General features: G+C 55.9%; 1 protein-coding gene across 1 annotated transcript in view; it reads right to left on the reverse strand.

Moving 5' to 3' along the window:
- Window positions 1-272: 272 nt before the first annotated feature.
- GYG1 (glycogenin 1) overlaps window positions 273-13654 on the reverse strand; it is a 28879-nt gene continuing 15497 nt past the window's right edge. Inside the window, exons 6-7 of the mRNA XM_056121674.1 lie at window positions 3747-3966; window positions 273-1412 (exon numbers count right to left, since the gene is read on the reverse strand). Coding sequence (XP_055977649.1) covers window positions 1239-1412; window positions 3747-3966 — 394 coding nt within the window. The 3' untranslated portion in view covers window positions 273-1238. The remainder of the gene's footprint in view (window positions 1413-3746; window positions 3967-13654) is intronic.

Consider the following 13654-nt stretch of genomic DNA (forward strand, 5'->3'; position numbering starts at 1 on the left):
CCACATCTGACATGCGGAGGCTCTCAGGTCCTGGTTTGGGGCCAGGAAGACAGCTCCTAGGAGGGCAGGAGCACATGCTTTGTGTGAGAGCGGTCCAGGTTCCGTCTCTGGTACTGCGTGGGTCCCCCCACCCCCCGAGTACCACTGGGAGTAGCCTGAGTGTTGCTGGATGTTGACCCCAAAATACGAATCTTCATTTGGTGGTGCTTAATGTATGTGAAAGTAAGAACGCCTTATCTCTACCAGTCCAAGAAATTGTAGTTTGTTTTATTGTCAAATCATTAATCATTGTATAATTTTAGGTAAATCCTCTTTTGGAGCACCTGTGACAGCTGGCTTTTCGGGTGTCCCCCAAACTAATCCTTGCCTCCAGGTCTCGACTCCCCGGTGTCAAATCACTGCACCCACACTCTCAGGGAGGGTCTGAGGAGGACATCCTCGGGGCCCTTGGAGCTTCTACTCGGTTGAAGTTTCTGAACATCCTGGTTCTGTCTCCCGTCTTCTTCAGTACAATGGTTTCATGCAATCTTAATTTTAAAAGAGGTACACTTTCTTAAATGGGGGAGATTTCATTTTAAGTAGACAACCGAGATATGGCAATAAGTTTTTATTTTTCATAAAGGTGTCATTGCAAGTACCGCTCAGAGAACACACCACTATTTTCAGATGCACAGAACTGAACATGTCACCTTATACGCAGGAAACTGGAGGAAGATTTCCCCGCCAGTGGGCCCAGGAGATAAAGTGGGTTAATGCCGTCTGTGGTGAAGTATGCGGCTCCCTCAGCCGAACCGACTGTGTTGGCCTGAGAGTGTCATGTGCAACCCCTGCAGCCTTGGGCTATTCTACAAGGCACGTCTAGCGACGGGCACGAGCAAGCATGAGCCAGGCGGCCTGTCGCATTCTGCAAGGAGACCGCCGGGCGCCTGGCACAGCACAGGTTGGAAGTCGGTACAGCCTGCTCGATGGTGTGAGAATTCCCTGAGCGCGTTGGTGGGCCATCAGCATCTCGGAGGGGCCCCTGAAACTTCCACCCAGGAAGCCGTGGGTGTGAAAGCACAGTGCTGTCCACGTCACAGAGCTGCCCCCTCCTCCCGTGCTGTCCTGCAGAAAAACCCTCATTTTAGTGAAAGCCTCTAACAGCTGAAACAGACCTTCCCCAGCCCCGCTCCAGAACCCTGGGATCGGGGAACACGTGGCGGCGCCGTGGGCTGTTTCCGTGGAACGTGGCAGTGTGGCTACTGGAGGTAGGTGTCCAGTTTCCTCTTGATGTTGTCGAAGGAGTCGGCACCTAGGTAGTCGGCCTGGCCCTGCTCCCACCGCTCCTTCCGCTCTTCTGAGGACACAAACGGCGGGGCCGCGGTGGGGAACTCCCCCAAGGACAGATGTGACATGGCTCCCGAGGCCTCTTCCTAGAAGGAGAGCAGAGCCAGAGACCCCGGTGAGCAGGCCACCTCCCAAGCAGACAGTCAACGGGAAGCGAGAAAAATCAGGATGGGCGGTCATGCAAAAGAGTCGCAACGGAAAATTGCAGCACATGAGATGGATGAAGAAGGAAGGGGGAGGAAAAAGACACAAAGACGGGGTTGTATGATTGTTTTCCTAACGAAATGAAGACTTCTCGACGCGGGGCAGACACTGGGTGGACGGGAAGGAGGGCTGACGTTTAAGTTCTGCGTACCTTTCTACAGAAGCCACAAGAGAAAGCCAGTGTACAGACCCAAGTCTGAGAGCTGCAACAGTTCAGTAGAAAGCGTAAGGCGGCTGGAGCGGAGAACTCGAGGCTCACGCTAACTTCTCGGTCGGTGTGGGCTCGGAAAGGTGGAGAACTTAAACAAAGGGGCTCTGGAGAGGCTGAACCTCGGCAGGCGCGCACCCAGAGAGCCGCACTGCACACACGAGTTGTCAGGCTCTCGGGGGAAAGCTCAGTGGGTAGAGACTGCGCCCAACCAGAAGGCCTGCGTCAGCCCAGGGTGTCGGCTCTTGCAGCCTCTGTGCATCTGCCCACTGTCTCCGTTCCCATCTTCACCTTTCCTTGGGGGTCGGAAGGACACGGTGCACGTTCAGGCAGCAGAGCCCACCTACTCTACGTTAAATTAAATTTGGTGCACATCATGGGTAGGCAGTCCCCTTTAAAAAAAGTCAGTGCTATTCTTTGAAAGAGGCTCAGGTGAGAAGGTACTAGAGATCTTAGTAGAGAAAAGGGCAGGCAAGTGATTGCAGATGCAGTGTTTTTAACCAAGAAAAAGGGAGCACAGAAACTTTGATTACCTGTTGCTATAGGTCCGTGAGAGCATACTATATATGCACGTATGTAAATAGACTAGAAATACAATGTATTAGGCCTGTGGAAACTGGTCTTCAGAGCTGTATTATAATGGCTGGTGTTGATTAGACCCGCCTTTGCCGAATGCCAAGATCTTTCTCAACCAGTTAAAGTCTCAGACCCAGATTTGAATCTTGTTACTGTCTAGTTTGTCACCTGAGAGGTTATCAAAGGACTTTCAGCCTCAGTTTATCTATGAAACGGGGACAGTAACACTAGCACTTGATAGCGTCTGCCAGGCTTAATTAAGAACAGCTTTCTCGGGCTGGAGGACAGTACAGTGGGGAAGGCACTTGCCTTCCGTGCAACTGACTCAGAGCGGATCCCTGGCACCCCAGAGGTCCCCTGAGCACTGCCAGGAGTGATCCTTGAGCACAGACCCTGGAGTAAGCCCTGAGCATGGCCAGGTGTGTCCAAAGCCCACGGCCGGAGGGGAAGCTGTTCTTGTTTAGTTTTCCGTTGCAGTTTTGGGCCCACACCTGGCACGCCAGTGTTAGGGGTTACTCCTGGCTCTGTGCTCAGGGATCACTTCTGGCGGGGCTCTGGGACCATAAGTGGTTCCGGGGATCGAACCCACTACCTGCTGTAGTATCTCTCCATAGTGTCTCTCCAGCTCAAGCACAGTGTCCACTCAATCAGCGGGTGCTCAGTTCCACACTGTTCTTGGGTCCATGCAAGTGCCCCATGACCCACAGGAGCTCAGAATAAGAACTGAGTTAGTTATTTTTTTCCTTCCTCCTTATATTTTGGTCCAATGGTAATATTAGTAAGCGGCTAAATTTGTACCACAGCCAAGGACAATCTTTCATATAATCGTACAATCTCACAATTATACTATATACTCATATGGTATAGACGTCGCCCATTCATTTCTGGTCTTTATAAAGGAATGTAACGGAAGTTCAGTTTCTCCTCTTCCAATTCTTCTAAAGAAACAGGCCTCAGAGGGAGCCCTCTGAGGCCCATGAAGATGCTGCCAGAGGGTTCTGGGACTTGTGAGGGCATGTCATCTGTCTCTTGCGAGATGACCTTTTTTCAAGCTTCTTTATAAACACACAAATATAAACGAAAGTCATCGATAATGAGAATATCTGCTCACATTCCTGTCACTGTGATTTTCTACTGCAAATATATTCTGAGCCCCCTCCCTCCTTTTTTGGTAAGGGCATTTAGTTTCAAAAAGGGAAAAATTCATCTAGACTACTGGAATGATCCCAGTCTCTTCACAGGGGCTAATTACAAGTTTGCAGATTTGTACGAAACCTCCCCAAACCCTTCCTTCTGCTCTCAGACCTAATGCAAAGGGTAGTGTTGGCTGGGCTTTCACACAAAATCTTCTTTATCCGCTAAGTAGTGCCGCTAAGGACTCCCCCTGGTCTTGGGGCCCTGAGTGTTCAGAGCTTGTGAGGAGAGAACGTACCACGGTGAGGGCCGCGCAGGTGTCTGTGGCGAGGCCATGCTGCCGAAGCACGGGGAGCACGCTGCTGGTGAACACGTCCCACCACAGCTGCAGGAACTCGGGGTGCGCCATGCTGGGGTCGTGGCCCTCGCTTCTGACACTTTTTGTTTTCGGGTCGTAAGCATAATTCCATGGCTTGATTCGCCCCAGGAAGTGCACCACTTTGGCATTTCCACCAAACCTGCCAAGTGAACACAGGTCGAGACCGTTGCTGGATTCTGATCACCCACGAAATGGTAACGGTGGGCGGGAGAGAGAGCGCAGCGGGTCAGGCACTCCCCGGGCATGCAGTTCCCGTGGGTTTGGGCCCCAGCGCTGCAAGTGGTTTCAAGTACCCCACCAGAGGTGATCCAGGAACGTGGAGTCAGGAAAACGGGTGTGACCCCCAAGTCGTCTCTCTGTACTTCCTGAAGCCTTGGCAATCACGTCCACACCCCAAAGCTGCCACCCAGTAGAAAAAGCTACTCCAGCCATACCTTCCCGATAAAGACACTGAATGCCCTGAACAAACACGAAGATATCTTAGTACCTGTATTGCAAGCCACAATGCACACAAGAAGAGAGCGAATGAAGCCAAGTGCCCACCATAGAGGCAGGCTGCAGGGTGGGGGAAGTGTTGGAGAAAGTGGGAGGGAAATGGGGGACACTGTGATGGGAAATGAATGCTGGTGGAGGGACGGGTGTCGGGTCGCTGTAGGACCGGAACCCAATCATGAACAGCTTTGTAACACTCTGTCTCATGGAGATTTAATAAATTTCAAGAAAGATTAGAAAAAATCAAAATCAGGCTGGAGAGAGCACAGCAGGCTGAGTGCACACGTCACATGCAGGGAGCCCAGGTCTCACTCCTGGCGCCACATGGTCCCCCCAAGAACTCCCCGGGCTGACTCCTGACTCCCGGGGGCGTAGCTGCACGCAGCATCAAGTGTGACCCCTACCCAAAATGGAGCGACAGTACCAAGCCCTTGAGAGGGGTCCTGACTGCACCCGCCCTCCTAGAGCAGCGCTGGGACAATGAGTGAAACCCATCAGAGAAACTTGGGTGTATTAAGAAAAAAAAGAAAAAGAAAAACTGTCAAACGGCTACAGAAATGTCAGAGAAGAGCCGTGGGGGCGGTGGTCCAACACGCCCACCCCTGCCGCAGCCCTGGCCTGGTGGCTCGCTACGATGGCCAGTGGCCCTGAAAGCATGTGACCCACCCACCGTGCCCCTCGCCTTTCTAACCTTCCCCTGCGCTGGAAACCGCCCCCATGGCCACAGGTGAGTCGCCCAGCTGACCCTTCAGGCGTCCCGGCTTCCAGCGCCTGCCAGGGAGAGACCATTGCCTCTGCGTCCTTCTCGCCTCACCTGTGGGACCCGGGTGGTGTGACCGTGGGCCCCACAGAAGTAGGCTGGCGGGGAGCACAGGTCCGAGTGCCCGTGCCCTGAGGTTCACCAGCCCCCAGCAGAGCCGGGAGTGATCCCCGAGTGCCAGGCCCCCGCCGGGCTAGGAGCCTCCCCCCAGATAAAAGCACCACGTTCTCTGTTCTCTGCTCTCCGAGAAGCTGCAGCTCCAACAGCAGACCAAGCTTGGTCGGGAGGCTGGTTCCAGAAGGGGACACACAGTGACACAGCTCAAACGTGGCAGAAGCACAGACGTGGCTGGGAAGGGCAGAGTGCCCCTACCTGTCCACCTCTGTGGCAGCTGAGTCCTTGCTGATGGCCGAATGGCACAGGTCACTCATCCACTCTACTGTCTGGAGGGACAATTTCTGGCATGTTTATATCCCGCGGTACAATACAGTAGCGAAAAATTTACTGTTCAACTTTTACGTACACCGGTAAATTTCTGTTAGCTTTTGGAACACGCCTGGCAGTTCTCACAGCTGACTTCCGGCTCTGTGCTCAGGGGTTATTCCTTCACGTCTAGCAGCGCGCAGGGATTTGAACCAGGGGCAGCTTCACGCATGGCAAGACTGAACTTCTATTTTTTTTTAATATGCCTTATAAAAGTACCTACAAACGCAAGTCAAAATCCATATAAATCTACTTGCACAAGGCGAGAGCAGACATGAAACTGGTGTGTAAACCAGGCTAGTCTGATCTCTGGAGGAGGACGCCGGGTTTGTGGCCATGCTGGCTGTTTCATTTCTTGGGAGACATTTCTGAATCAACGCAGTTGTGGTAAATACTCTGGTGTACATTCTGTCTTGCAGCAGCATCTTACAAAAGCATCGGTTGCGAGGTCCAGTTTTGAGGCCAGAGAGATGCCATGCATATTTTGTGTGCAGAACCCTGGGTTTGCTCCTCAGCACCCCAGGGTCTCTCCCCCCTCAGGCACCAGTGGGTATACCACCCCCCAAAAAAAGGGGGGCTTTCTTTGGGAGGAAACACCTACATATTCAAAATGAAAGTGAAGGGGTCAGGGACAGTAAAGCAGGGAGGGTGCTTGCCTTACACACAGCCAACCTGGGTTCAATCCCCAGCAACCCATAGGATCCCTGAGCACAGAGCCAGGAGTAAGGCTGGAGCACCTACGGTATGGCCCAGAAACCGCAGAAACAACCGAGAAAGAACCCAGAAAGTGGGAAGCCGGGTGCCTGCTTGCCTTGCATGCCGCCAACCGCGGTTCTAAAAGGGACCCCTGAGCCCTGCTAGGGGTCATTCCTGAAGAGTCAGGCACAGTCCCGGGCACCACTGGGCATGGCCCAACCCCCCTCCCCCGCTACAATCAAATCAAAGTAAATAAAAACGAAAGCAGCCGCTGGGGCCAGTGGAAAGGTGAGTGTGTGTGCCGGGGACCCAGAAGCACAGAGAGGTGACTGGAGTGAGGGCCTGGCTGGGGGGAGGGGAGTGCCTGATGGAAAGACTGGCAGGCGGGTGGCCGCAATCAGGGGAGCGCGTGTGGGCGCGAGTGGGTGGCCTCCACCTGGAGCCGAGGAGGGACAGGCCGGACAGGGCAGGCTCTGCCAGGTGGGGGTCGAGGGGGCTCATTCGGAGGCACCCACGGTACGAAAGGGGTCCTGACAGCACATGCTCCGGTGTCCTGGCTTCTGCGGCTGCAAAGGGTGTCATCAGAGTCTGCGGGGGCAGCTTGTCCTGCCTGGAAGTGGAGCTGCCCAGGACCGGTGTGTGTGTGTGTGTGTGTGTGTGTGTGTGTGTGTGTGTGTGTGTGTGAGAGAGAGAGAGAGAGAGAGAGAGAGAGAGAGAGACAGAGACAGAGACAGAGAGAGAGAGAGACGGGTGTGTGTGTGAGACAAGTGTGCGTGAGACAAATTGTGTGTGTGTGTGTGTGTGGTGTGTGTGGCACCGCTGGGGACTCTTCCAAGAGCTGCAGCTCTGAGCCCTCAGGGTGGACCCTGCCACCCCAGCTTCCTGTTCTTCCCTGCAAGCTCCAGGGGAGCAGCCATACACACGACACAGGAGGTCAGCACTCAGGGCCACACGGTCCCCTTCCACCCGGGGCGGAGTGGTAACTGCAGGCGAGGCAGGTGCAGCATTCGAGGCTGCCGGGGAAATCTGCTACCTGGGGATCTGTTGCTGCTTGTTTGGGGGAGGGGGCACCCCAGCTGGGCGTCTGCTCTGCACTCAGGGATCATCACTCATGGTGGGCTTGGGGGACCGACCACAGGAGGTGCCATGCACAGCCAGCGCTTGGCCCCGTGGGCAGCTGGCGAATTCAGGGGGTGGGGAGAGGAAGGGCCGGTGCCAGCAGGACTGGCGTGTACAGGGCAGGCGGAGCAGAGATGAGGTGGCAGAGAAGGCCTTGTATCCCAGGGCTGAGTCCCCAGCACCATCTATGGCCCCGCGCACACGGCCAGGAATAGCCCTTGAGTGCCGCTGGGTGTGGCCCCCAGGCCCTGCCCCCACCCCACACTAAGACCTCTGCAGGGTCAGCTGAGCTTATCTCCAGGACAAATAAGGGAGGAGAGCCAAGGCAGGGGGAGAGCGGGTGGAGGGGTGGGGGCCCATGTCAGCTCACAGTCGCACCAGGGCCAACCCCCCCCCCCCCCCCGCAGGGTGACAAGGGCTGTTCACGGAGGAAGTCCCCGTGTCCAGCTATCCCAGTGAGAACTGAAACGCCCAAACACAAAATCGGAAAAGATGGTGGTGGGAAGGTGTGCCCGACGGTGGTGAGATTGGCGCTGGACCCCTGAACGTGCCCAACCACCATGAACAACTTCGAAAAGAGATGAATGAAACATACAAATGAAATAAAAATCGTAAGATGGCCAAACGCAGCCACGACAGAGCCACAGAAAGCAAGCGAGGGGCCAGGAGCTCGTGCAGCGCCCAGACAACACGGGGATCATGCAGGGGAGGCACCTGGCTGGCACGTGGCTGGATCTGGCTTGATTCCCAGCCTCCTGCGGTGCTCTGAGCACTGCCAAGGGTCACGTCCAAGCACAGAGTCAGGAGTAAGCCTTGTGCACCTCCAGGTGTGGCCCAAACACAACGGAAGTGCCCCAGTTTTTTGTTCTACCAATATCACAAAACCACTGTAGCCACATGAAGCCAGAGCACAGATGACAAGAAAGAGAACATTCCCCCTTGCTTTGTTTCGTTGTGTTTTAGGGGGGTGGAGTCACACCCGGCAGTGCTCTCATCTTATTCCTGAGCACTCAGGGATTACCCCTGGCGTTGCTCAGGGACCATATGGGATGCTGGGAATCGAACCCAGGTCGGCCGTGTGCAAGGCAAACGCCCTACCCGTTGGGCTATCACTCCAGCCCCTGCCCTTTGCTTTAAAGACTATCCATTAGCCTTGTGGTGATCTGGGATGACCTGACAGGGGGCGGTATTTTTCTAGCATGATCTCCCTCACCAAAGAACGGCCATCAAACACAACGTATGTCTCCCTCCCGGCCGATGGCAAAATAGCCGATGAATAAGCAAGGAAAATATTGATGCCAAGTTCAACTGACCTTGCCCCAGAATAAAGCTGCCCGGAAGCCTCCCTGACTCATCGCTAGATTTATCCACCAAACCACCAGCCAGGGATAAAACCAACCAACTAACCAACCAACCAACCAACCAACCAACCAACCGCAACAAAAAAAGAGCCGGGTTCCCATCGCAATTGCCTCTAAATTATTCAGCCATTCAGCCATTCATTCTGACCCAGCAATGTGATCGTGTGCCCGCCTGCCTCCTTCTCTTAAAATAAGTGTTCTAATTTTAACCTGAGCGATTCCAAGAGACACCCAGGTCACAAGACGGGGTCTGAGCCCCAGGCTGCGAGAACATCGCTGCCGTGAGCCACGAAAGCGTCCCGTGACCCGCTGGAACAGGACTTGTTTAGCAGTTGGAAAACATGGCTGGGGACATGGGCATGCAAGCACGACAACTCTTGGGGCTGAAAAGGGATGGAATTGGGGTACCCCCAGACCTCCTCTGTCTGGAAGGGGCTCCCCTTGTGATTCACAAAGAGGTACCCAGGAGACGCTGACAGCAGCACCCGCCACCCTGTCGCCCCTTCTCATACCCAGGCTCACACCCAACCCAACACGCCACCCTCGCCTCCGCTCCCCGGGGGAACACCTTGAGGGCTGGAGAGGGGCGGGGGACCACGGGCACAGCCCCAAATGGATGGGCCTCTGGCGCCCTCGAGTGCTCACCCATCACAGCCTGCCCTCCCAACCCCCACGCTCAGACCCAGAGCTGCCCCAACAGCCCTGGCCCGGGCTCTCCCTCCACACTGTGGCCTGGGAAGCCCCAGGCGCGAGGGGGATGGTCCCCGGGGAGCTGCTCTGGGCTTCACTCATTCATACCCTCACTCCTTCATTCGTTCACTGTGTTCGGGGGCACTTCTGGGCAGCCAGCCCTCCCTGCCCCATCACCAGGCCAGGCCCCCTGGCATGACCCAAACTCCCTCCATCTCTGTGTGAGGAACACCCCAGCAGGGACGGGTCGCCCTGCTTTAGAGAGAGTGCCCACCCCAGGGAACGTGTGAGAAGGGGCACCCTCATTCGGGGCCCCCACTCTCCTGCACCCACCCTACGACCACCCCTTCTCCCACATCATCTATGTCCCTGCCCGTCCTCGCCACCCCACGTTCCAGGTGGAACACTAGTGCTCACCTGGCCTCTTCCGCCGGCCTTTTGCGGCTTCTGCCACCGAGACCCCCTTTCCCCTGGACTGTGTGCGCCCCATCCCCCACCCTGGTCTTCTGCCCGGCCTCCTCCCACACTGCCTCTGGCTCAGGGCGTGGCGCTGAGTCTCAAGCTCAGAGAGATGAACACCAGAGCTAAGGCCCGTGTGACCGTCTCACCAACTCCTGCCTTCAGTCCCCAGTGCTCTCCAACTCACAGTCACTGCCTCTGCTCTCAGTCTCGCCCACAGTCTTTCCCACCCCAGCACAGGGAAGCCCCCAACTCCTGCTGCCCGGACTGCAGCCAGGAAGCCCAAGTCACTGCCCAGATCCCTGCCTGGCAGTCCCCTTGGATACCTTCCCCATCAAGCCACCGACAACCGATCTTTCCCAAAGAAACTAGAATCTACATAGTACTCCACTGTGTAAATGCTCCATGGCTTGGAGGCCAGCCACACACACTAGGGGAAAAGGGAGCTCAGATCGAGAAGGGAGCACCAAATAAAGGGTGTTGGGAGGATCCTCCCAGGATGGGAGATGCATGCTGAAAGTAGACTATAGACCGAACATGATTGCCACTCAATGCCTCTTTTGCAAATCACAACACCCAAAAGCAGAGAGAACGAGGGGGAATGCCCTGCCACAGAGGCGGGGTGGGATGGGGGTTGGGGTGTGGGAGAGATACTGGGACCCGTGGTGGTGGTGGAAAATGGGCGCTGGTGGAGGGATGGGTGTTTGATCATTGTATAACTGAAATCCAAACACAAAAATTTGTGGGTCTACAACTGTACCTCATGGTGTTTCACTAAAATTAAAAAATAAAAATAAATAAAAATAAAAAGAAACGAGAATCCGGATTACATGTGGAAGTTCCTAATCTTTAACGCTGACAACTGTAGCACTGTCCCACTGTCCTCCTGTTGTTCATTGATTTGCTCGAGCGGGCACCAGTTATGTCTCCATTATGAGACTTGTTACTGTGTTTGGCATATCAAATATGTCACGGGTAGCTTGCCGGCTTTGTCGTGCGGGCGAGATACTCCTGAGAGGGGTGGAGGAATCGAACCTGGGTCGGCCGGCCCAGCCTCATGCAAGGCAAATGCCCTACCTATGACGGTAGTGGGTTAATAAGTAGAACTTATTAACGCGAGGAACGCTGACAACTAAGCTGTCTTTTTTTTTTAAAAAAAAAAAAAGGAAGGTGGGGACGCTGGACATGTTCCAGGGCCACTCTGGGCGGTGCACAGGGGCCATTCCTTGGACCACATGCAGTGTGGGATTCGAACCACCCCCGTGGCCGCAGCCCCGTGCAAGGCAAGTGCCTTAACCACTGTGCTATCTGCCCAGTCTGACAACTAAGTTTTCCAAAGAAGAAGAAAGAAGTTGCAGGAGGGAGACACACAGGCGGGCTACTGGCCTTCGGGCTGGAGACCCCGCAGGGGGTCTGGGCACCCCTCTCCTGCTGAGCCGATGTTCTCTGCGCACGATCCTCATCTGGGCAGGGGTGCGGGGGGAGGGAGGTGTGGGGGGGTGCGACTCTGCTAGGTCAGACACGGAGAGCTGGGGTCCCAGAGACCAGCCTGCCAGGCTGACAAAGGGGGTGTCTGGGGGCAGTTTCAGATTCATGAAACCCCAGAAGGCGGCCCCTGGCAACCACCTCCTGGTCCATCTCCCTGCCCCCTCCCCCCCGCCACGACCAGGGCTGGCTGTCCACTGCCCGGACCGGGGGCCTCTGGCCAATGTGGATGGGACGAGACGAGAGGACCATAGGCCTGCTGTGCCCTGCGGAGCACTGCGCATTCCCTCAGCCCTGGACTCCCACCCCTGCCCTGGGGCCTGGCGCTGGGGGTCTCAGGCTTAGGTGAGCGGCTTTGCTGGCTACGCCCTGCAGACACAGGGGCGCAAGAGCCCTCAGCGCCGAAATGCACTGCCACAAGATTTTCAGGACACTGAAGGCTCAATTGCATTTTTGAAAACCACTGACTTGGGTTTTCTTTTCAGGGGCCTGGTGATGCTGAAACGCCTGATGATGGTCAAACCTGGTGATGCTCGGGGCTGACTCCTGGCTCTGTGCTCAGGGATCACTCCTGGTGGTGCTTAGGGGACCCCTATGTGATGCCAGGGATCAAACGCTGCATCAAGGCAAGTGCTGTCACCCCTGGACTATCTCTGCAGCCTGAAAATACTGAGTCTGAAGGAGAGCAGGCGAGGTCTTAGGTGAATAGGCCACGCTACTGAGAAATAAGCTACAAGCATCAACGGCTGCGCCCCAGTGGATGGGAGTCTTGTCCCTTGCTGGACCGAGATTCTGCGAGGGGACACGCAGGTTGGTCGCCCGCAGAGCTCAAGGTGAGAAACCAAAAGGTCAGTGAAGCCACCGCAGCCTGCCCAGCTCACTGACCTGGCAGAGCAAAGGAACCCCCAAGTTCTCCACTGGCACTGCCCATTTCTGTGGGGGCCACGGGGGCTCAGATTTCTATCAGTAAAATAAAAAGCCGAAAGTTAAAATGAAACGAAACGCGGCATTTCCAGAGACAGCGAGATCTCCACTGGCCTGGACACCAGACAGGGCCCACCCTGGATAACCTCGGTCCCCTCAGCGACTCTGAGACCGGCCCTGCCGTCTCTGGGTCACTAGACAGAACCTATCCAGGGAGACACACTAACGCACGTGTCCCCATGCGCAGATGGTGGGGTGAAGCCCGGCACCTCCCAGGAGCTGCAGTGGAACCCTTGGCTCTCCCGGAGTCCCGAGTCCTCGGCGGCACAGCTCGAGTGCCTGTCCTCAGCTTCGTCCCACCTGTCCCAGGCAGAAGCTCCAATGCCCGCTGCAGCTGACCCTTGATTACATCGCCCTTCGTGGAAGCATCATATCATCATGAAATCAGAAGAATGTGATTTTCAGGTAAGCACATAATCTTAATGAACAGCCTTGTTCCAGGGTCTCCCAGGCTCCAGGATGCTGAGGGTACCTCAGGCCGACTAGTTCGGTCTCCAGCATCTGGTCCTCACTGTCCCGTCCCTCCAGGAGAGACTCCTGAGCACAGAGCTGGGAGTGAGCACTGCTGGATATGGCCCCCAAAACACAAAGGAACAAAGATTTAGTCCAACCCCTCTTCCAGCAAGCACATGATGTTGCAAGCAGCTCCCTGGGTGCCCTCCTAGGTCCCAGCAGCACCATGGGGTCACAACGCCACATGGCCCTGGGGAAGGCCAGGGCTGAGCACTGCATGGTCCAGGGAAGGCGAGAGCTGAGTACCGCATGATCCAGGGAAGGCCAGGGCTGAGCACTGCGTGGTCCCAGGGAAGGCCAGGTCTGAGCACTGCATGTCCCTGGGGAAGTCTGGGGCTGAGCACTGCATGGTCCCAGGGAAGACTGGGGCTGGGCACTGCTTAGTCCCAGGGAAGGCCTGGGCTGAGCACTGCATGGCCCTGGGTAAGTCTGGGGATGAGCACTGCATGGCCCTGGGGAAGTCTGGGGTAGAGCACTGCATGGTCCCGGGGAAGATTGGGGCTGAGCACTGCATGGCCCTGGGGAAGTATGGGGCTGAGCACTGCATGGTCCAGGGAAGGCCGGGGCTGAGTACCACGTGGTCCTGGGGGGAAGGCTGGGGAACTGAGGACCTGACAGCAGGACGCCCAGTGCCTGAGACCCTGGCCGACCCTGTACTTCAAGGACATGGTTTTGCATCCATCCCCAGCAGCCCCGCCACCACTCTACCCTGGCTTCCCTCTCCAGTCAGAAGGAAAATCTCTCATGGCAGAGCCGGAGCTCTGGGAATAGGAAGTGGCCTTGGT

This window comes from Sorex fumeus, unplaced genomic scaffold (assembly GCF_029834395.1).
Source record: "Sorex fumeus unplaced genomic scaffold, SorFum_2.1 ptg000044l, whole genome shotgun sequence".
NCBI lineage: Eukaryota > Metazoa > Chordata > Mammalia > Eulipotyphla > Soricidae > Sorex > Sorex fumeus.